Source organism: Tympanuchus pallidicinctus, unplaced genomic scaffold (assembly GCF_026119805.1).
Source record: "Tympanuchus pallidicinctus isolate F22 unplaced genomic scaffold, pur_lepc_1.0 scaffold1, whole genome shotgun sequence".
Classification (NCBI taxonomy): domain Eukaryota; kingdom Metazoa; phylum Chordata; class Aves; order Galliformes; family Phasianidae; genus Tympanuchus; species Tympanuchus pallidicinctus.
In genome coordinates this window covers 67976827-68001608 of record NW_026294618.1, presented here as the reverse complement: position 1 = coordinate 68001608, position 24782 = coordinate 67976827, and the positions used below count along the sequence as shown (strand labels likewise).

Here is a 24782-nt window from a genome sequence, read left to right as displayed (position 1 = left end):
CAGCAAACCATTTGGCAAAGGAGAAATCACTTCGGTGTGGGCCACAGAAAGCACTCAGCCCCACTGCTACGACCAGCTCACAGACACCTTGAATTCTTTGATGATTGTGGCAACAGCAGTGGACTCCCACAGCTGCCATTCTCATCCTTTCTGAAAACAAACTTTCTGCTTGTGTTCTTTCCAGCCAGACGTGATCAGAGGGACTTCATACGTTAAGGCAGCTGAAGCACCTGGGGCTGTACAGACAATATTAACATTGTCAGCTTTGACCACATTTACCATGGGCGTTGCAGTACATGATGTTTTCTCTTTAAAGCTCCAAGTCTCTGGCTCATATTCTTGCATAAGACTCTCTTGCTTGCAATCAGGAAAACAAAAATCCTTTTCCAGCCTACCTGGCTGAAAGAAAAAGTAGGGTAAGGCTATCCAGACAGGCAGAACCCCAAATATGGGCATATTTTTCATAGAATCTTTAAGGTTGGAAAGACCACTAAGACCCTATAGTCCAAAGCAGTAACCCATGCCTCTTAGACCATGTCACTCAGTGCCACATCTACCCTTTTCTTGAACTTCCAGGGACTCCAGGTGAATCCACCACTTCCCTGAGCAGCCTGTTCCAACATTTGAACATGTAGAACCAAATTCACACTTAAGGAATGAATACTTCAAGGGCAAGTGTGCAGATGCTTGGTCTTCCTCAGGAGCAGTAGGACCTCAGCAGAGCTGCAGTCAGCCTGGCTGTCTACAAGCACACACATTCAGTTGGCCGTGTCCTGCGGCAGTAGATGAGCAGCAGGATTTGCTTGGGAACAGCTGGATGCAATTTTGCTTAATGTTTGCAAATAATAGAGAGGGCACAAAACTTTCCTTTTCAGTTTGCTTCAGTGCAAACCACTTTGAGAGCCAAAGCTGAATTACTGCTGAAAAATGCAGGGTGAGGGCTAACATCTGAAAGGAGAGCCGTAGAGACATTTTACTGGTTTTATCCCGTCTCCTTTTCCTGCAGCACAACAGAGCAGGACTGGAGCTCATTTTGGTGACTTTCCAAGGGCACTGTCAAGGTACTGTCTGAGCATTTGGACAACTCAATGCCTTTAAGGCTAAGAAGCTTTAAGGTCTAGCACCCAGGTCACATCCAGCCCTGCCTGTGGCAATGGGACTAGAACTTCATAATCCTTGAAGTCCCTTCCAAAACAAGGCATACTATGATTCCGTGATCCCAAGCCAGTAGGTTTCCTGGTGTCATCCCTGAACAATTCTCCTCCACTCACAGATCAGGATCCTTGCAGCCCAAAGCCCAGGTGAGCTCTTTGATGCAGATGATAGCAGGGCCAGGTGGAGAGTGCAATCAGTGCAATTAAGGCAGAGGAAATCAGTTACTCTTTGAAGAGAGAAGTTTTCTGCAGATTTGCAGGGAGGGGAGTTACCAGTAGGTTCCGGTGTGAGCTGCTTGGAAAAGAGGTACAGAGAGGCCACCTGGGGGTGGTGGAAGGGGATTTGTTTGTGTTTCAGTTTCTCTGAAGTGCTCTTTTCTATAGAGAGCAGTTACTGTGGTGGGGCATGGAAGATGTTTCTTTCTTTTGCCTTGCCTGGAGTGGCCTACTGATAGAGCTACTGGCTCCTTCTTGGAATTCAGACATGCTGCTGAAGAAGTAATGTGCAGATAGTAGTGGTGTGGATGAGAGTGGCAGTAATGTGGTAATGCCTTGGTGATAGTCTGTGCCTCATCAGGAGGAGCTGTGCTGTTAGACTGCAGTTTATTGTACCTCTTAATGTCCTCATTTTATCATTTCTTTGTGGCTCTTGTCTTGCTGTGCATGGGGCTCCCATGGGAGAGCTGTGGGCCAGCAGCCAGGTGAAGGTGAAGCTTGCGACATGGATGGCAGGCCTGCAGTGAGGCCTTTCCTTGTCTTGTGACAGTGGCACCATGCGTGAGCTAGGGCATGACTGGCTGTGGGCATCCTGCATGCTACTTGTACCTGGTTTTTTGGGTTCTAAGGGTATCTGCCCCAAATCTTCTCTCCTTGTTCAGGAGGCCAAGCTGGTGCAGGTGTGGATACAGCCTGCTGTGGTCAGGCATTGCAATCTCTTCCTACCCCCTGAAGTGAGGGAGGAAGCACCATCTTCTATCTTTTAGATCTTCAAAGCCTCTGTTGTGGTTTCCAAAGCTTTTTATAGCAGTGGTTTGGCTTTTTTGTTTTGCTTTTGGTCACTGTTTAGAAGACGGAACAAGATTGGTGAAGACCAGAGGAAAATGAGAGGGAATAGTTCTCCTTCTGGGGTCTGCCTTTAAGTGAAGTTTGGCACTGACTCAGCCCTGCCAGGACAGTAATTCCGTGTTACAGAAAAAGGGTGAGAGTGTTGCCTGTAAGCAAGAGGCTGGAGGAGCTGGAAAAGCATGGGGCTGGCAGCTCAGCCTGGATCCCCAGGGAAATGACAAGGTGGTGTCTTAAGCCTACATCTGTGGATGGGCAGAACTCCTGTGTCTGGGGTCCGGTACCTAACAGTGGCCTGGATTTACTTCTTTTGTTTCTATTGAGGCTGATGCTAAATACTTGCCTGTATAGTTTTGCAGTTCTCTTTTTGTTGCCAAATGTAGGTTGTGGTTTTTGAGCTGTTAGTGTTGATGTTTGAACGCCTTTAGTCACTTCATCGTATAAGCATTTTAGAAATGTCCTGCTGAATCCACAGTGTGGGTTTGGAGCATCACATCAAGTTAGTCAAGTGTTGAGTTTGGGATTGCTCTTCCAAATGCTGTGTCTGATCCATCTCAAACTCTTGGCTGTGGGGGAAAAGGGATCATCCCTTCTCACAGAATCTTGGTAAAAACAGGCAGAAAGGAGTTGTACCATGAAGGAAGGAGGCTGTTCCAACAACCTGTCAGAAACTCACCATCTAAGAGCTCAAAGAGGGATTTGCAGTGAAGCTCAAAGATGAGTTATCAGCTCAAATTTTATTGTATCTTATATAGACTAAATAAAAAGGTAAATGTATTGCAAGACAAAACCTCACTTTATAAAAAGTAAGAAAATAATAAGTTTCTGTGCAATGATTTCCCTCGGTCATGCCCTTCAATTAGCTCATCCTCTGCCCTCCTGTCTGTAGTATGTGGCTTGTGTTTTTGGCTGGCCAGGGCTGTCTTTATAGACTGCCCAAAAGCTGAACTGAGTTTGGGACAGGCTGCGATACATTCAGTGCTCAGGGCTGTCTGCTCTTTGTCAGCAGACATTGCTGCTTCCCACAGGGGGAAAAGGGGCTACAAGGCCTTGGTTGTCCTCAGCAGGAGCTGGGAGCCTTTTCTGATTACCACTTTGTCCAGCCTGTGCCTTCTGCAGAGGCTTGGAAAACTGCTTCATCAAATGGACTTGGCAGTGATGACTATTTAATAACAAATTAAACGTTTTTGTGAGCCTTTCAATGCTAGTCATGGCTTCTCTAGCCTGGCTATAACCAAGAGCAGCCTTTCTTTGTGGCGTGGCTGCTGCCAAGGCATGAAGCTACGAGTGGAAATGAAATCAATTAATCATATTCTGACTTCAGCATAGGTTGAGGTTTTGTTTCAGACTTGTCCAAATGCACTCCTAGGCCACAAGGAAGTTCAGTGGCTTGTCTGCAGACACAGAATCCTTTGAGCTGCCCTGCATTCCCTGTAGGCACCACACAATATCCTTGTGTGGGATGAATGGGGAGCAGCTGCCATGTGACATGCTGTGCATGGAGCTGGGCCTTGCAGGTGACTGGGGACAGGGCAAGGGGTGAGGGAAAGGGTGTTGGACCAGAGCTGCAGAGTGTAATGTCAGAACTGGATACGGAGGTAGGAACTGAGGTTGACATAAACGAGATGTCCCAGTGGTTGCATACCTTTTGAAATCAGGTCCTTGAGTAACCAGATGTGGTGAGCTGGGAGTCAGGGCTTGGAACGCATTGCTTGGACTCCCTGGCTGCACTGGGGAGACCGCCAGAAGTGGCTGTGTCCTAACGCTCCGTTTCCTCTGATTGCAAGGGGGGTGACAACTGCAGAAGTAAGTCCCATCTGTGATGGTAAACTTACTGAAAATGTACTCTGGGGCCCTATTTTGGACTTGTATCCTAAAGGCTTTTGTCTGATTCTATGCCTAGACTTCTGCTGACTCTGTGTAGGTCTGTGCATATGCATATTTGTATGCTCTACCTAGACAAACACTTGTTGATATTAGGACTTGGAGTTTGGTCTGGCAGAAGGAATTCTAGAGGAGCATCTGATGCCCAGTTGGACAGATAGATGGGCTGTGCAGTGCCTTGTCTCGCTGTGTGCTGCAGTGAGCAAGGGGACGGCCTGAGGTGTGAGAGAACAAAACTCCAGGTGCTGGGGTGAAGCCTTGCACCTTCTACCCTTCTTTCCTTCAGTGCCTTGAAGCTGAAAGTGGGATTGAGAGATCAACTGTCTGTAACCTATAAAATTCCCAAACTGCAAGTTGTTATATCAAAATATTAGCATCACTGCCCTATATATCCTGTATGCTTCATTGTGTAGCTCAGAGTACTACACTACACTGACAAGGAACACAGGAATAGGGAATGCTGCCTATGCACAGCTTGGCAGAGCTTGTGTTAGTGTAGAAACTTAAACTTTTGTTATTTGCTGATATTTGAAGGTTTTAGTTCTCAGCTTTAACAACAAGGATTGATGGCTGTGGTTTTTTTTCTTCTTTCCCCATCACCAAGATGGTAAATAAATGCCAAGTTTTGAAGAGCAGCTCCAGAATACAAAGCACAGTTCATTGCAAGTAACTTTTAGTGCCAAATTCCCAAAAATATTTGAGGAACTTAAGGGTGGTGATAGATTCAGCAAACCTCCTCTCATCACTTAACCTCTTATAGAGCTCTAATCCTGGCTGATTTAGTAGTTGTTGTCATGAGACTAAGGCAAGCTTGATGCTGTCTGCTCCCAAATTTCATTTAACAGGCCAACATTCCTCAGTCTGACACCTTCTTATCTGAGATTCCTTTATTGACTATTGAACTTGATGTGGTCCTGTGTCCTTCTGTACTGCTGGAATTGGCTAAAGTTGAGATGTTTACCATCGTGGTATTTTTTAGGAAAATGTGTTACAGCTCTGCAAGCTGTAATGCCAATGCTGTGAGCAGTAGAGTACTGCATGCAACACAGCAGCAGCTGTTATATATTCAAGGGTGAAATTCCAATAATAGTATGCTATATAATCTCTGGGTAAATATTTGTGCTTATGAAGGTTAAATGACTAGGAGTACTATAAACTTCAGCCTTTTGGGCAGGCCACTGCAATTCAAGCTTTCTGGTGGTGACCTACCACTGACCTCTCTCAGTCTAGAGGAGAGTCCTGGCTGGAGGTAAAAATTCAGAGTGAATCCTGAGACCTCTACTGAGCAACAAAGCAGTGTGTAAAACACATCAGATGTTATGTGAACCCAGCTTTCATCTCAGAACCACTTCTCATCTTGCTTAAATTTGCTTGAAACTTCTGTCAGTGTAAATTCATTTACAGACCCTGTTGTTTCAGTATTGGCGAATGAATGTAAAAGCCTCTTGAGGATGACAGTTATCAGGGTCCTTCAGCAGTCAGAGTTGTGGGGTTTTTCTTAATGTTATTTTGTTTTTATTTTGTACCCATCAGTGAAGTCAACAGAGCTGGTATTTTCTCTAACCATTTGACATAAGTGTGTTTTCAAAGAGCTGTGTAACCCCTCATTTGCTTCCTAAGATACATTCCAGAGGGATACCAGCTGGAGCTTTAATGCTTTTTCTCCATCTCACTAGTGCCATTTTTTCATTACCTAAAATCTGACAGCAGCACTGTGTTCAGTATAGCTGATGGATTCCTTTACATTCCCACCCATTGACAGGTATGCCCCAACCAAGTCAGATGTTATGTAAAGCCATGATGATGTGTCTCATTTTAATCTAAGCTGTGAGGAAGTATTTCATTTGCTGCTTTGAAGCACTGGAATGCAATTCAGATTCCTGTCTTCTACTGAGAAAACAGAGGGCAGTTTTGGCCTTTCAGAAGTGAGCCATCTTAAATGGGGGGATCTGATGACTGACTTCTACTTGTCTAAAGGAAATGCATCACCAAAACTATGCCCTGAAGTAGCTTTTCTTAAAATGCCTGATCTATTTCTATGCGATTCCACCGCAGCTGGTAGCTGTTGTCAATACTTGTTATTATCTTTGGAGCAAGAACGTTATCAGCAGGTTTATGGCTTACTAATGCTATGTCAAGGATTGCTTATTTTATCTGGCAGTTGATATCTAAGAGAATAGCTTTAGGATAACAATATATATTTCAGTCTGAGGAACTCATTAATAACACTTTAATCCACAGGAATCTTAAGTTTTATTTTGTTTTACTCAGCACAGGGAGATTTCTTTTCTTGATTTGTCCTCTCTGAACTTGCCGAGCACGAGTTCCAAATCCCAAAGACTGCATTGATTCTGTTAAGTACTTCTGACTGGGAGAGATGCACAGCATCACCAGCAGTTTAGCATCACCTCCTAGAAGCAAGAAAAAGACAGAATATGGTCATTTGTTTCATTATTTTCTTTCAGTAAATTAAGCACTGCTACGTACTAATCTACACAGCAACTGGCATGTACTGCACTTGCACAAGACAGAAGACATGAAGAGGGCTGTTGGAAACAGGCAAGTCCTTAAAAGGAAGCCTGTATCTAACAATATGATGTTTGTTCCAGTAGAATAAACATTTCCTAATTTGTAATGTATATTTCTTCTCCCTTATAACCTCACCAGTTAGCCTGCATGTAGTTATGGATCTCGACACTTTGTCAAATTCTAGAAAATTCAGTCTCCTCTGTGTGACATTTGCTTGCCTCATACACAACAGTAATGCAAAACACATTTATTAAAAGTTCAGAGACTGAGTAAACAAACAAGGAAAGCCCCACTTTCAGGATTTCATTTAAACAGTGTCACCAGGCCATACGCAAGACATAGTTAAAACCAGGCTCAGTGCCCATACAGCTTAGCTCCTAGACTTGTTTCTTTGGCTTTCCCCTTTCACAGCATAGACCACAGCAATAAGGGAAAAATAGAGGTTCATGCAAAAGTAGATAGTCTTTCAGCAGATCCAAAAAACTGTTACTTCAGTCACTGTAAGCTGGAGACTGAAAGCATATGGGCTGATGCTTTCTGGCTGAAGAAAAGTGGACTACTGCGTGGATTGATACTATTCTGACTGTACTGCAGAAATTACATTTGCCCTAAAACCATTTCTGCACAGATGAGAAGCTAGAAAAGTAGAGGTGAGTATAAAAGAAGTTGTAGTATAGCACCAGGCATATGTTCTGGAGTCTTCCTCTTTGATCTTTCTGCTACAGTGCAGAATGTGCAATTACATGATAACGCTGTAGAAGATTAGTTATCTTGAGAGTGTATATAGCATGAAATGCCAGTGAGATGCAATCATTACCCTTTGCTATCCTATTAGAGATGTGACTATTCCAAGTATACTTCTTAACCCTGGAAAGCAGCAGTGCACTCAAGCTGCTCTGAAGCCAGAGCTTGTAAGCCAGGGGTACAGAGGAGTGTCAGCATGGGATCATCCTCCTGTTTTCCACAGCAAAGAAGGGGAAAATATTGGGAGATGAAACCTCCATTATTAAACAAAAGTCAGAATAGTCCCTCACCTACAGAATCCTGGAGGAGATGTGTAAGTTTGCTGTTTCGGTACGGTACGTGAGATCGCTGTTCTGCTATTGCTGCGAGGACATCTGCTAGGGCAGACAAGCTGCGGTTGATGAAGGATGTTTCTCTCAGTGCTGCACCTGTCACTCCAGACATACCTAATACAGTGCAGAAAAGGCAATGGTAAAAGTAAGTAAACATGCTTTAAATGTAACGTGTGAGAAATTCTGTTGTCGTAACGTCTGCTTCTGACACAATGCTTTCAAAATGCAAACTCTGCCTTTCAGTCCACCTATGCCAAAAGCAAGATGCAGTGGTTGTTTACCCCAGACTGCCAACACATTGGTCAGCATTTGTATTCTTTTGGAGAATGGTCAAAGAAGGTTTAATGCTTGAACCTCCATAGAATCTCCTGTTGAAGTTGGTCTCTTTAATTGTACAATGCACCTTGGCTCCACATATTTCATGAATAGGAAACTGAGGAAGTAGGAAGAACAAAAGATCAGATGAGACAACACCGGCTTTCAAAACACCAGTCCACGGTGTCTTGGGAGAGAAGACTTTTGTGTTCCACCATTTTTGTAACAGCTGCCCAGTCTGTATTGCTTGTGAGGAACAAGAGTGACACAGATAGCATAAGCTGCAGAAACAGAGTTGAGTAGTAGCTCGAGAGGTTATGTAGGTCTGTAAGATGCTGTTCTTTATGGTAAGATTTGTTGTAGCAGGTTGATGCTCTTATACCGTGCTGGAATGTAACTAACTATGTGGACCTCAAGCAAGGAGGCTGTCTACACACTATGTTGCATTAATTTTAGAAAGTGCTGCAACCTCAACAGAGCAAAACAGCTTGGAAAACCCTGCCATGGGTAGACAATGAAAGAAAGAATGTTTCAGACCTGCTTTAACTGGGTCTGTTTCTACAGCAATTCCTAAGCTAAAGAGGGACTCTTAAATCAGTAGATATCACTCTGAAATAGGAAACTGCTAAGAGGCTAGAGTTTAAACTACTAAGATCTGTGTTTGGTCAGCTGAACATCCATAAAATGTGTATCTGTTCTCAAACTGAACCTGAGCTTGCTAAAAAATGGATCGTTTGTCTTGTAACTCAGGTAAATGACCCAGGATGGCTATAGAGCTAGCAAGGTCAGTTGCTTCAGTGTGTGTGATGTTTGCTGTACTTCTGCTCACTTATTTGTCTACATTTTGAAACAATTATGAGTTGTTAGCTGTCCCTCCCTTTCATCAGAGTAAGTCCAGCATTTTCAAGTCTCCACCAATGCAGACAAATGGCAGAGGTTAGTCTACCACATGTGCTGGGCCACATCTAATACGGATGTGTAAGTGAGCCTGCAGAGCCCTAAACCAAGTAAATGTTTGTCCTGGTTGAACTGAGAGAGCAAACCCCCTCAGTATTGCTCAATTACATGTTTACCAAACAATTTCCAGTGCTCAGAGCAGATGAAAAAAGTATTGTATTATATTAGGCTTTTCTGTAGAACAAAAGTTTAACAGTGAAGAACAGCAAGAATTCTTGGCAGTAATGTAAAGGACTCTTTCATAATACTGGTTCAGTTATCAAAACATTATTTCTGGAATGGTACATTTGGCTGCATGGCTTTTCTTGGTAAGCAATCTTGCCCTTTAGGAAATAATCAAGTTTCTGAAATTATTGTGTGTGTAAAAGAGGGGAGGAGGAAGAAAACGTTTTAAAGAAACAACAAACACAATATTTTCTTTTCTGTACTAACTTCCTTCAAGACTTTCTCCGCAGTAAGTCAGAAAAATAGTGATATCAATTATTGCGGAAATGTAGTATTTAAATAATTTATGCACTTTAAACATTTCTGTACAAAGGCCTGGTAATTTTCAGCATAGAAAAGTGGGCCTAATAAAACTAGTCTGAACCAATAATACACCCATGATGGGGTAAATGCCCTGGGTTTCTTTCAGGCATACAATTGGCTTTTTCAGTTAAAACCATACCAGCCTCAAACTGGAACAATCAGCTGTCAGTGTTTCTTTTATGCCAGGATCTGTTGTGTGAAAGCAGGGTAGCACGTATCCCTACATACATAAAATGCTAAAGAGAAATGTTTTAATTCAGATCTGGGAGGATCCATGCCCACCATTTCTAACAGCTTTGTCATAAACAGACATGTTTGCTTACCTACACATTCACTGCCAGCCAGATCTACCAGCTGCAGCCTAGTTTTGACTTGCTTCAGTTTCTCAGCTGCTTCAAGTTGTGCTGGTGAAGAGGCTCTGGAAGAAGAGGTAGATTTACTGTCTCTTTTTTGTGAATAGGTGCAGGAAACCTCTTTATTCAGTCTTTGATTGATTTGTTCATCTTCACATGAAGTACCTGTTTGATTGGAGGACAAAAAATAAAAATTAAAACAAACCTAAAAAACTAAAAAAAAAAACCACTGAATCTCCAGCTTCTCACTGGCACTGGAAATTGGTTATCAATGGGGACTACAATATTTGCTTTTTCAGGCTGTTCTAACTGAAATGTTGTATGAGCCAGAATCAATGGCATGGACTGGCTGTATGACTTTTTCAGTCTTGTTTAAGGCTTTCCTTATCAAAACCATCATGCCTTTTGGTAAGAAGGCTTGTTATAGATTGTACTGTATGTAACATCCCCATCACTCACACTTCAGTGTGGGAGACGAGACACAGGAATACACTAAAGACATTAAGAGGTACTTTTTCTTGTCTTATTTGATATTTGGGAGCAATAAGCTCTAAAGCCTTATTTCTAAGCATTTGATACACTCTCTGATGGTGTTCTGAAGTAAAAGAAGAAAAAGGGAAAAGGTTCATCCTGCCTCTTTGGTTGTGTCCTTAGCAGGATGTAAAGACAGGGCTTAGGGCCTTCTGGCGCACAGTCTGTTAAAAGTAACAGAGACAGGAGAATCCATCCAGAGGACTTAAGAGTCTACTTGCAATAATACGAAGTTTACAGCTGCAAAACTTCAGTAAAGAGCAGACTGAACTGGGTTGCAGAGACAGACAGTGTAATTAAAAAATAGATGTTCTTTATCCTTAGTCTGAGATGAAGAAGCAAAGTAACTGCTCTCCTCAAACAATAGACATTTCTGAAACATAGTGCTAGAAGATTTGCAACAAAACTATTAATCATCTGTAGTTTTCTGTGCACAACTAGTCACAGGCTTTAAAACATTATATTTAGTGATTTTAGATCTCCACTTTTGAGATATGACAGTTACACCTAGATCCAGAATTGGTCACTGTAAATATTACACACTGCTACAAGTGAGATCCCATTTGCAGTGCTGCTTTTTTCTCTATTTCTCACCTCCATCTGCATTCACCATAAATTAGACATATCTGTAGTCTTCTGTTGCCAGACAATATGGTGTCATAGTGTTGAATGTAGAAATGGCAAAGGGAAGCCTGGACTAGACAAGACGGCTGTTGTGCTACACTGCAAACACTGTGCTTTGAGAAGTAACATCTGCCTGATTGACAAGAATCTGGAACTGGCTAGAGCTAACATCTGGAATGTTAAAACTGCAACATGTGAAGCAACTGTGTCTTTTGGCAAGGGCAGCAGGTAAGTGAGGGCACTGTTTGTTCTGTTTTGCTAATATTGTCGGTTTAATTTCCGATAGCAATCTAGGGGAAAAAATGTTAAATATTTTCCACTTTCTTGAACCATACTGTTGTTTGAGAGTATGAAGGAGACAGACCACGGCACTGGAAACAGAGAGTCTAATTACAACATAAGCAAAAGAAAACAAAGTTAACCCTCAAAAGCCAAAGTTATTCCTAAAGCAACAAACTGGTAAGTCTTGGTGTGGTAATGAAAAGTAGAAGTACAGGATTAGATGACTAAGTCATCTAGTCATACTAGTCATACTATGACTATGTTGTCTATTCCTACAGTGACCTATTGTTAACAGTTTAAGACATTCTGAATGGAAGGGACTTTTTTGCAAGGCAGCAGGTAAAAAAAAAAAAAATAATAAAATTTCCCACTGACAGTTTACGCTGACCCCTAAAAGATATGGTTAGATTTATCTTAAATTTATGAGGAATAATTAAATGATACATCATACAAACTGATTTAACTACTCTATTTGAGTATTTATCTTACTGATAAAATTTACTTTATTAGCCATTTCATGCTATAAAATGCCAAAGACTCTGTAAGTCAAGAGATGTGAAGTGAGAGCTTTCTATGAAAGCCTCTAAGAAAATCCTTAGCAGTGAGAAATCAAACCAGTCATTTTTTTAAGATAGCATTTAGAAGTTAAAGAAAAATAACTGAGAGAATGTATTAAGCACTGAGAAAAGGAAGAAAGAGCAATATGAAAGCCTCACAGGCTAGAGAATGTTTTTCAGAAACAACTGGTGTATTTTAGTATTACTTACCAAAATTATCTCCAGAGACAATTGTGGTTATGGTCAACGTAACCACCAGATGGGAACGAGAGGAATGAGCATGCACCAGTGTTGGGTGCCTGACTCTTAGCTGTAGGCCTCTGAGAACCAGGTGCAAAAATTCAGATGCATTTGCAACAGTCCTGGGAAGTAAACAAACAAGCAGAAGGTTTAACTGATTCACAGTAAAAATTACATGAGAAAGCGGGCAGCTCAGATGTGAATTTCAGCTTTTACACTTCCTTGGTCTTCTAACTCCCTGTGCTATTCTTAACTCTACCTCTTAAAACTAATCTCAGTTTTGAGCTGTTGTATAGGCTTTTTTCATAAGGAGTTATCTAGCAACAGAAGTGCTGAGGAAGAAGAAAGCATCCTGCCAACCTTGTAGGTCTTTTAAATACAGTATCTCAGCTTTAGGGGGTGACTGAAATTTCTACTTCTTCACACTCTGGGGGAAAAAAAAAATGGAAAGACAGATTTACATATTTCTGGCATCTTTGGTTTTACAGATGTGGAATTGATGTTAAGGTAGCTTCTGCTTCTTTTTGGAGGCAGAGCATTAAGTGGGAAAAAAATAATTATGAACCTTTGGAAACTGCAGCTCATGCTTGGAATTAAATCCAGAATCCTTGATAAAATGCTGGAGTTGCTATTTGCCAAACAGTAGAACTCAGTAGTGTCAGAACGGTCAAGTGTAAGTTTTTATAGACAATTTTATCTTATGCTATCAGTTTTCTTTTCCAGTTGAAAGATATACTGCTTATATAACCTATTGGAGGGGAGAAAATCTGACAAAGAAATCAATTGGTTAAGTAAAACACCATGATTTTTCCTAGGCTTGCAGTGTTAAAAACAAATGATGCAAGATTTGCCTTTATTCTCCTTTCATGTCACTGCCTTCTTTAATAATCACTCCAGTTTTGTCACCTAAGCATTAGTTTCTTAATGGGGATATAAATTATTATGGCTGCATATACCAGCCTGGTTACTGAAAGTCTTGTAATAAAGCAGAATCCCTAAATCCCTTTGTGACAGACTGCCCACTACAGTCTTGGTTCCGTATCACTGCAGTCAGCAAAAGCGAGCATATGATAAAAGACAAGGCCATCTTGCCTTAGATTTGTCTGATTTCAGCAAAAAACATACTAGGCACAAATACAGTTCATGCTATGAAGAGCCATACTGGAAGAGTACAGAGAAAGCAAAGAGCTGTACCAAAGGCATCTGAAGAAGAGAAAAACACCTGGCTTCACCGTACCTATACACACTTAAAGAGAAGCAGCCACTTAAAAGCAGTTCCCTGTGTAGCTCAGTTACACTCCAAAACATGGCTGCAGGAGCTAAATGACTGCAACAGACTTCAGGCAATGGACTGCTGTGCTTTAACTGGAGTTTGCAAAAGATAAGCCTCAGGGCATGCAGTTAGTGCTGGTCACCTACTAGGCTGCTGCAGTTGACTTTGGAGGTAAAGAACATCCCCAGCACAGTGCTGCATGCTTGCAGTGGTGGTAGCTTCTCAGCAGGACTGAGGGTAATAGCCTCTCCTGCCTTACTGGGCTGTACGTACCATGCGTGCCAGGACCACGTTCTACAAAGAGAAACCCCAGTATGGTTAGGTTAAAAATTTGATGCTGAGCATTCTCCAAAGTCAACTAAGTCATAAAAGAAGAAAAAGACTGAGGTTTTTGTGATGCAGGGGGATGTACATGTTAGCAGGAAAGAAACTACTGTTTTTTAATGGTAAGTCAGTGAGATCCAGCAGGCCACTATATTCTAGATGAAATATCACAAATGAGGATGTGTTTTTATTCAAAGCATCAGCTGTTTATTTTAGATTTCAGGCAGCTGGGTGGCTTCATACAGTGGTTCCTTTTGTTTGGATTTGCTCTTTCTTATTAACCTTTCTGTGTAATTATTAATATAGCTTGTTTATGAATTGGACTTCTTTGCTGCTTGCATTGTAATTGAGATGCAAGCCCATATTCTAATTTATATTTGCTTTCTAACAGAGTATTTATTGATTATGTTTTTAAGAGGTGGTTAGCTACAGGCATCTGGTTCCGTTACCATAAATTAAAATGGAGAGAGATAAATACTGCATCAATTTTATGAACTAGAAATACAAACGAAATCTTACTGCAGATTCTAATTTCTTTCTCTGCGGCACAAGTCCAGCTATGCCTCACCTCTCCCTTCTCCAAAGCCCAGGAAAAGAGAAGGGTCACTTGCACACTATAAAAATCTCCATGGGGAAAGCGCGTAGGCTTTCTTTAGGAATTAATCCAGAACTTCATCTTAATTACTGAAATACAATAACTAAGAATTATTAAAAAGTTAATTTCTACAATACCACAGTATGTTAACGTGGTTTTTTTTGTTTTTTATTTTTTGTTTTTTTTTCTGAGTCACACTGTTCTTTTCTTCTCTAGACAAAAGAAGGAGATCAGCTTCTTCAAGAAAGATTCAGCACAAACAGGTTAGGCTCCATACCACTCATTTCTGAAGGAGTTTTTCTTTTTACTGACAGAGACTTAACCAGATGCTAAGAGTTGGAGGAGAGCCACAGCTGGGGAAATCCAAGAACACAAACCTAGAAAAACCCACCATGCAGCATAATACAAAGAGATGGCAAGAGGATTCATCACTTCAAGCTCCGTTCATTTTTAATTCATACCATGCTCTTATGAAGCGTACAGAGTGTAATCAAGGGTGCAGAATTTGTCTGGAAATCATATTTAACCTCAAGAAGAGCAGACATACCCCAGAGAAAAATGTTAAACTCTCCAACAGTATTACAGTGATTATTATTTCATAGAAAGAAAGGAGATTTATATAGTTCCCAGGGTGAAGAAAGGCATTTTGACTTCTCTGGCATTCAATTTTCTATGAGCAGCTCAATGGCCAGAAAATGCAGTGCATATCACTAGGTAGGACAGAAGTATGTCTGCGTGACCCACCAGAACATTGTTGTATTTTTATCAAGGCTTTTAGAGAACAGTGTGAACTCACGTGAACAATCACTGCTTATGTGATTGTGTCCCACGAGATAAAAGTGCTGCCTTCCTACTGAAGATGCATTTTGTTTTAACACAGAGACAAGGAAAAGTATAGTTTAGATTGTGACAAGCATCTTGATAGAGAAGTGCAGAAAAACATCATTCTTCCCCCAGAAACATAAAACACTCTCATACTGCACTTAACATGTCACTAGGGCGAGTTTTTTCTTTTCACAAACTTATTTATTTATCTATCAAAAGAATGGAATATTTTTTCTAAGTTTCTGCGTCTCCCTGTTGTGCACAAGCAGAAATGTGCATTTTTGGGATCTGTTCACATTCTAAGTACTCACAGAGAGCAGGCCAATAGCTTAATTCCACTGGACAGTGCCACAAGTGCTGACTTCATTAATGCATTAATTAATGCTGCAGCATTAATGTTGACTTAATACCAACATAAGCAAAACATCTATTACTAAAATATCTGAAACAGACTCACTCTTGTTAATGCAGAAATTGATATAAGCACAATATTTTTGTCATCTAATTAGCCAAGGGGTTTTATGTTTAAGAAGAATTTACTTTGAACACTACGTGAATGTAACATCCAAAATTATTCCCGTGTGCACTAGAACAAAGTTTTGTAATACTCAGGACATACATGCAAGAAAAAATCAAAGTAAGTACAACTTCAGCCTTAATTTCTTTAGGTCTCCCTTTGCCATTGCGATGAGTAAATAAGAATCAAAGTTGCTAATGCAGAATTTTAACCAAAAATAATTGTATTGTTAATGCTGAAAGTATTTTGACATTTGCAGCCTAATTGACTGAGGTAATGGAAGCAGAAGGAAGCATCCAATATTTTCTTTTGCATATGCTAAGGACTCACAGTTTCGAAGCAAATTCTGATGTCTGTAGTGGAATTATGGAGAGCTAGGCATCATGTTAACATTCAGTCATGATTGGATGATAAGGATGAAATTGTGTACTCACTCATATGTAAGCAATGGAACATCACTCTTTCCTTCTCTGGTTGTGACAACGTCACGTTTGATGCCAAATACTTTTCCACAACTGTCTTTGGCCAGAAGATCAAAAATTTCATTATTATACACTTCTACAACAGAAACCTCAACCCAGTAACTTTCTGGTGGCTTTTCTGAAATAAGTCTGGAGAATAAAAGTAGAATAAAGCGAATGAATGAAACCAGAAAAGGCTGAAATCAAACCTCAAGTGAACAATCAGTAAAAATAGAATTGTTCTTTAATTGTAATCTAATCGACGTTCTGATAAAACTGCTTATTAATTATCAACAATCAGAACTTTGCCTCACCCAGATGCTAATGTTAAGCTGAAGAATCAAAACATTCATTTTCCAAACAGCATTGCCAGCTTCAATTTTTTTTCTCCTCTAATCCCACTCCCTCCTCAAGGTTTTTTCATGCTATTTCTCTGCTGAAGGTGACTGCGTTTAGAGCTCAAGATATGATAACTCTGCCAGAGTGCAAGCAATTAACAGATAAGAGATTCCATACTACCAGCTAAACACCATTATTCTGATACAAAACCGGCTCTTTCAATTTAGCTTACACCTTTTTCCAAAATAAATCAGCGTAGCTGAATAAAAACCAAAGGGCTCTTCTATTACAACATCAGTTCATATCACACATGAGGTTCATCTAAAAAAATCTAGGTGAGAAGCATTCTCAAAGTGAAAACAGATCATGGTTTAAAATGTAATTATCATTTGTTCAGGACTGAGCTCTAGTCTAGATCCTTTTCACCTATTTCAACTGTCCATTTCACAGAACTGGTAAGGACTTCTTTTAATTTCTTTTCAGTTTGTGCTACTATAATTGAAATATATTGAAAAGTCATAGGAATCTGAAAGCCGGACATATGTACACAGTGAAATTGCATGGTCTTAAAACAGGCTAAGCTAGAGGTTAGAAATCAGTGTCAGATCTCAAATACAAAATGGCAGCCAGAAATACTAGGAACAGTAACTGTGAAGCTAAAAGCTGTAACAATAAATACATTACAAACATTTCATCCTTTCTGTAAAGTTTAAGGTGAAAAGTCTGTAAGCATCCATTGCTTAGGTTGATATTATCAGATCAGTATTACCTGAACAGTTCCTGGGTAGCACGAGGAATAATTCCAAGCTCCGATTCATCTTCATCCACAAACGTAAGGTTCTTTTCTAACTGCGGTCCCAACATTGTGTATGTTTTCCCACTTCCAGTCTGCCCATAAGCCATTATACAGACATTGTACCTGAAATTCAAAAGGGCCTTCATTAATTTTACCATTATCAAAACTGGGAAAGGTACCAAGTTTAGAGTCTAACAACTTGGGAACACTAATTGAAAGGATAAATATATGCCACACCTGTAGCTTTCTTTCTGGAGCTCTCAGAATCTGACAAATTAAAGTACTGCTCATAACAACTGTTATACAGGTTTTATTTTTTAACCAAATTTGAAGGGCAAGTAACTGACAAAGACAGGGATGCTTAGCTGGGAGTGATTGATGAGGTTAAATCTCCTGTCTGTCCAACTTCCAGTTCATGTACTGCTGAGCTGCTTGTTAATCAGCTCCTGAACCACTCCTGTTTACAGTACAGCATTTTAAAGTAAACCACTGCTGCATTTGATTTGTCTGACATGCTATGCTGCAGACTGCAGCACAAACATCTTAACAGCTGGGAGCAGTAAACTCTTCAGCTCTCACAGTCTTTTCAGATGAAGTCCTCAGTCAGAGCCCTCAGCCACTGGAAAAGGTTAGACAGCTCTAGCAATAAAAAGCAAAAATCTTAAGCCAAAGGCATTGGATAAGTTTCCATAGAAGCATAAATATAGAGGCTACTCTGGAGTAATGGTGAGAGGAACTGCTACATTATGGACCTATAGAAGGTGAAAATGGACATCTATTTATCTTTCTTATTTGTTCAGAGACATAACTTCAGAAGACTCCATGCACTGGAAGTGCTCTGCAGTATGCTGGATTTTCTCCTCTGCCAGAGCTGCAAAAATAGGTTTGCTTCTTCCTTGGAAAAGAACATAATTTTACTGCTTAAGCTCTAGCTCCTCTGTGGCAGACCTGAACAGCTGCTTTTGGTTATCTGATGCTTTTCCTCGTATCAAAAAATATTATTTCAAATACATGCCAGCAAATTTCAATGAATACCCCTCATCTAATTGTTTTAGATGTATGGTTTTTGGTCATCAAATCCTTATATTACCACTGCAGAGAAATATATTTGCAGGGTTTCTTTTTTTTGTTTGTTTGGCTGTGGTGTTTTTTGTTTTTTTTTCATATTAAACATATCTAGAAGCAATTCTTTTAGAGGATTACTAATAAGGCCTTATTTTGTTAGAAAGCAATGTAGGCAACGCAACAAATTCCTTCATATCTCTGCTGGGAATGTGGAGACAAAGCTGCAGTCAGTGAACCTATGATTAAGTTTCCCCTAATCTTTAGGATGCAAAGAGTATAAACTGGAAGTCTAGACACTGATATGACAAAGTAAAGGAGAGAACTGTAACTGAAAATAAAGAGCAAAATGTGTTACAAATTGGAACTGTAAATCTGAAAGAACGGATATCCCTAAGTATTCATTTTAGACCTAATTCTGCTTGCATTTATGACAATGGAAAAAATTCCAACAATTTTGATAGACTTCAGCTAGACTAAGAATGAGTGATTTTCATAGTTCAGCTCCGTAGTGCACACTGCCTGGCCAAGTCTTAGCTCCCTGAGCCTTCCAGTGCCTCTTCAAAATCAAAGAGAGATCTCTGGAACCAAAAAGGGAGCCAGAAGTCTGCAAGTGGCTTTTGTCCATAGGAAAAAGAAAATGGAAGTCTTCTCAGAAGTCTTTCGACTTCCATATAGTGCAGATACTTAAATTCCCCTTCACAGTTTGTGTTAGTCGAAATGGTTCTGACGAGATACAGGTGATATGATCATAAGCTAAGTAGTCTGGTGCTAGTAATTGTAAAGATACAAATAATTAATAAAGCCAGTGACAATCTCTCTGCCAAAGTCAAAATGGTATTTTGGTAAGTCCAAAGGAACTGAAACTATCCAGACCTGTATTATATCTGAAGAAGACACAAGAGAGAATGAATTGTTGGGTGATTCAACATGAGGACAAGCAGCAAAAGAAGACTAATTTACATTTATTTAGTTCACTTTGTTGATGTTCTGTTCCCAACATAACCATTTCAAACAGAGCATGAAGCCGCTTCTAACCTCAGGCTTCTAATTTGAGATTTTCTGTTTATGATTCTCCTATGTACCCCCAACATTTCCCTTTTTCCACACTACTTCATTAGTTATATTATTGTTTAGAAAAGATCTTCTTGTCAAATTAGATTACCAACACTTTCACAATACTGCTCTCCTGAAAAGAGTAGGGCTGTTCAAAACTGGAAAGTTATCCCTAGGAGGAAAGTTATCACTATTAATGGAAATTAAAGGAGAAATTTATCCTTCCTTAAAATAAATAAGGTTGAATCTTCAATGTTATGAAACAAGAGAAAATGTTATCTTAGTTCCTTGCTGGCCCTGTATTGCTAACTGAAAACTCAGAAGCTTGATGTACTTTATCTGCTTTGCATATGGAATGATCTCTTCTCCCTGGATATTTATACTAAAAAAAAAGAAAAAGAAAAAGAAACAAGTCATTAAAAAAATAAAAAGAAAAGAAAAATAAAGAAAAGGAGTGGACTGCTCCTTCCTACTTAAGCTTAAAGTTATTTCAGTCCACTTTGGAGCAGCAAAAAAGGTTCAAGGTTCCAACCAAGTGAGAGTTTGTTTCACATTTACAATGGGAATGCTGCTCAGAAACATGGCTAGTATGCAGTCTGTCCTCCGAAAACCTGCTTCTGTTTAAATGCCCCTTCTAGAAGAACAAGATAGTTTTTTGTTCTCAATAACAGAACATTTCCTAAGTGAATATAAAATTCCCAACTTTAGGATGGAATCCTTTCATTGTGCAAATTAGAAAGTGGCAAGTAGAGCAGATCAAGGTATTTTTAGATATGTCCAAATACATGTAGGCAATGCACTGAGCCAAAACAAACTTACATTCACTGCAAAAGGAAAAATTAGAGAGATAAAAACAGTGGTTATATGGACTTTTCCAAACTCCTCCAACCTAGTGATCCCAAGGTTGCTCAACTGTGGTCGTCCACACTATAAAATATATATGGATAAAATAGATAAAATAGAATAGTGCCTTATGGGCCAAATAGGTGTCTTCTTGCCCCCAAACAGCCCTTAGGTCCTATTGTGGCATGTATGAATGGTTGCCTGGGGTTTCACAATATTTAAAGCACCCTGATAGGTCTTTTCTGGGCTGCTTTTAACTACCAGGAAGAAAAAGTGACTTGGAAACTTCAGTGTTCTACCAGATCACAGCAAAGAAAAAAAGATGGCATCCTCCATCAGAAGCAATGCTTAAATTTGCCAGAAAGGAGAGGGAAAAACTATATATTTTTTTTCCCCCAAATTTGTCTGTCATGCTACTTTTTGTAGACACTTTTTTCTCTTTTTATATAGGGAAACAATTTTCACTCAGTGTTCATTAGAAAGAAAACAAGAAAACTGAGCTGAAAAGCTTTAGAACACAGCAGGACAGCCTCTGTTAAGTAACCCTTCTTGAGGGATGAATTTCAGTAGAGAATTGCCATTTAGCTTTTTTACTCCCACCTTTTAACTTACCCGTCCAAGAGAGATGTTAGCAAAGGGGCCACGTCTGCAAACACTGTGTCTTGAGTCTCAGTAACACCGTAAACCCTGAGGAGCAAAGTGCAGTGAAGAAAAGATGTAGGTACGTACATTGGCATAATTGAGGAGCACAAACAAAGGAAAATGTAGGCCTATGATATAAAGCTTGTGCCCTGCTGACATTTCTGTGACAGTAGCACTTACAGATTGAGTTAAAAAAAAAACAAAAAACTATTTAGCTTGGCAATATGAAGCTGGCAGACCAGCACTACTCACTGCTGCTCTAAACCTGACTTCCTATGGCAGGAAATCAAAAGGTGATGAGGAAGAGTTGAGCGTCCTTGGAAGCCACTACTTTGTTCAATTGGCTAGAGGGAAAAAAAAGTGATGCATTAACATGTCCCAGAGGTTGATTAGGAATGTGTGATGTACCTCTGGCACGTTACAGAAGAGAATCTTGAAGCAGGAGAGAGGTCAGAATTCACCAAAGAAGATTTTTGGTTGTTTTTCTTTTGTGTTGCAGTCCAGCAGACTGTAAATTAGAACTCCAAGGATCTCTCCTGCTTTTTTGGAGTCATGATGCATACTTCCAAGTAAGTTTTAAAGTGAAAGAAAGACAATTAAATGGATTAAGTTATTAGAAAAAGAGCAATGCCAATATAAGTTGTGGGCCAAAACAATAAGGTGTAAAACCACTGCAAAAATTTTTTCACATTCAAAAAACAAAGAAGGCAACACAGGGCTCTTCAAAGAAAATTTTCCTCCAACTTTCTCAGACATAAACCTCAATACCTGAAGATAAGAAATCATTAAAAGGAAGAAATGATGATTATAAAACATAGGCATCCTAATTCATTCATTGCTTCTCTAGCATACAAAAAAAGTATCCTCCACAAGAACACAGTCACCAACAAATGCGGCTTATAGAAGATGGTGCAAATCTGCAACATGAGTATCATAGCCAACACTTACAAATTTGAGGTATGAATCTTTTTCTTTGGAAAAAACTTCCTCTTCTGCTGTCTTTCTGTTGCCATGTTTTTCTTGTTGTTTTCTGTTAAACTCTGTTTTCCAGTCAGTGGTGTGTGCTTTTTATTTGTTACAGCCAAATAAATAACAGGAATTTTGGTAGCAGCAAAGATTACAAAGTATAGTTACTTTCCTGTGTCTATAGTATACTGGTACCCTTGGCTCTAATACATGACGCTAGAAGTTTAACTGAATGGTGAACATGGTTGGCTCTTTAGCATTTATTCAAAGTGCTCTTTGTATGTAGACCAGGATCTGATCACTACAGCCCATAGACTGCACAAACATAGATTTTGTATTTGTGTTCTCCATAAATATGACTGTACAGAGGGATCGCTGATGAACAGATGCAGAATTAGACATAAACCACTTCAATATTTTGCTCCTGACAATGGCAAGAAGAAGTAAAAAACACTATGGTGGTGGGACACAGAGTAACTCATCTCTGCCTAATAATAGAGCTGCAAACTGATCTCAAAGCTGAAACATGAGTTGAATCTTTGCTTCAAAAAAAAACAAATATGATTAGCATTAGCATTCAGTTTCTTTTTCATGTTTCTGAATTCTTGGCCTGGAGTAACATCCTGTGGCAATGTGTTCCACAGTCTAATTGTAAGCTGTATGAAAACGTACTCTCTTTAATCAGGATATGAGCACTTTTCTGGCTTGATGGACAAATGCTGCTTGTTTTGCCATTCCACTGACATGCTGTCATGCTAAACTGAGAAACCAACAAACGCACAGAGAGGTGGCACAGTTCTTACTGGGAGGACACAGACACTGAATAGCAATACTCCATCCTTGCTTTGCATGCGTACAAGGATATGTTTCTATAAGCTTTGCACATAACATCTTCAAGGTCAGTACAAGAGCAAAAGCGCTTCCAGACACTTTTCTCTGCTTCATTTATCATCTGCAATCAATGAAATATTCATTAGCACAAATCCTGTATTTTAACCAACCCAGGCTGTAATTCAATTTGTGTTGGAATGATACCTTTTTCTTAACACAGCAAAACATCTCCCTCAGAGCTACTGCATTAAAAAACAAAAACAACAACAACCAAGCCACCAAACTTAAAAGGTATTTATGAGATAAGAACATTAAAAATTTGTCTTCAGTTGCAACTTAGGGCTTTGGCTCTTTGCAAACGTTGTCACCAGCCACAGCTAAAGCTAAACTCAGCCAGTTTTAGAGGGCTGTGCTTTCACCACAAATCAGCATAGCTGTAGCTCACTATGCCAGGTTCAGGTAGGTGTAGTGGTTCAGAGGAAAGGCATGGGGTTCAATGTTACAATAATTACTCCAAATATTTACTCAACTTCCTAAAGGTTTTTTTACTGCCTCTCCTTAACTCCCGTGCTTCGAATTCTACCAACGCTGAAATGAAGTATTTTCAGTTTGGCTTCAACTGGTTTATGCTACACTGTAATCAGAGTGGCTAAAGGCATGGAAGACAATTAGCTATCTGAGACCAGGAAAGATGCAGCAAATCCAGAGAATCTATTTCCATAAGCCCATTTATTTTTATCAGAATGATGACAGATTTGCCCCTGTGTAATGATTGATGTTAATTTCACCTTGAAAATTCCAGGCTTCTTTTTATTTTGCTAACTGATTCACCAATAAAATTATAAAAGCATAACATGCTGAAAGCTGGAATTTTCTTCCTGAGCTGAAATCAAATATTTTGACATTTATTGGTTCCATAAAATGTTGCTAAAAAAATAAACATTTTTGAGTTCATAAGAACCATATGCTCTTCTGTTTATAAAAAAGAGCTGTTCTGGGACACTGAAAAAACATTCCCCAAGAACAGCATTCTTTAGGGGATTTACTTTTTTTTTTTTAACTGGCTTCCTGATGATCAGGATCTGCACCACATGTACAGAGCCACAGCAGCTCTGGAGTCCAGTGTCAACACCATTAACTGTGTTGCTCTGTGGAACTGAATTCCAGCACTATTCTGCATTTACTTCAACTGGTATGTCTGCATTAGGCACAGCGAGAGGGTGAAAGGAATTACTTCGCAAACATGTGAGAGGTTGCATGTGCCTTGTGGCAAGGAAGTCCTGTAACCTTTGAGGTGAGTAAAGCTTCCCCAAGATTTGCATTATCTCAAGAATTTTCAGTCATTTGGTAGTCTACACAACAGCAGTCCTCAGGCTTCATGAGCAGAAAAAAGGCAGCTTCTTAGAAGGACACCTCAAAGAAAGCAAGTTACTGGCAGCATTAGGCCAACCTACAGCAGTTTGAGCTGATACTGGCTCTGAGCATTAATTTAGACCATACAATACATGTTGGATGCATTTGACTTTCAATCAAGTTTAATAAGTCTAATAAGGCAGAAAGACCAACTAAAACCCTTCTCTCCTACTCCTGCATTCAAAATCTCTCACATTTGTTTATGTGGGTTTTCAGCCATCTTGCAAGGAAAGTGCTCACATCACAGATATTCTCTCAGAGGAGCTTTTTTCAATATGCCACTATTCTCTCTCTTTCTCTCCCTATATTTTATTTTTATTTTTATTTTTTAAAGAATATTTCCTTTCAACTAGTGGCTACAAAAATTGTCCTTCACTACACAAATGTTCCAGCTACGTGGGTCTACTCACCTTTCAAACTGAAAAGTCTTGTTTATTGGTGCATGACCGGGACGGCTACACTTTACAAGGACAGTTTCCTACAAGAAGAACAAAATACTTACAGTTAATGTCACAAACGTGTGTATAAAACAGAAACATTTGCTGCACTGCAGTCAATTAGCAAGACCACAAGTAAGGATCTTAGAACACATTCAGATTAACAAACAACCAACACGAAATATGCACATTTCATAAGAAAGATCCAAACAATTACCTAAGCTTCTTACGTGCCCAGAAAACTCAGACATCTAGAAATCCAACCTCTCTAATCACCACTCTAATCAGATTGTCTTCATAAATATTTGTG

General features: G+C 39.7%; 2 protein-coding genes across 2 annotated transcripts in view; one reads left to right on the top strand and one right to left on the bottom strand.

Annotated features, from left to right (window-relative positions):
- TTLL2 (tubulin tyrosine ligase like 2) overlaps positions 1-24782 on the top strand; it is a 487337-nt gene that overhangs the window by 122395 nt on the left and 340160 nt on the right. The gene's annotated exons all lie outside the window — the stretch shown is intronic.
- KIF25 (kinesin family member 25) overlaps positions 6330-24782 on the bottom strand; it is a 33600-nt gene continuing 15147 nt past the window's right edge. The window contains exons 8-15 of the mRNA XM_052696415.1: positions 24446-24513; positions 20796-20870; positions 17196-17345; positions 16061-16237; positions 12063-12214; positions 9829-10023; positions 7664-7819; positions 6330-6511 (exon numbers count right to left, since the gene is read on the bottom strand). Of these exons, the coding sequence (XP_052552375.1) occupies positions 6354-6511; positions 7664-7819; positions 9829-10023; positions 12063-12214; positions 16061-16237; positions 17196-17345; positions 20796-20870; positions 24446-24513 (1131 nt within the window). The 3' untranslated portion in view covers positions 6330-6353. The remainder of the gene's footprint in view (positions 6512-7663; positions 7820-9828; positions 10024-12062; positions 12215-16060; positions 16238-17195; positions 17346-20795; positions 20871-24445; positions 24514-24782) is intronic.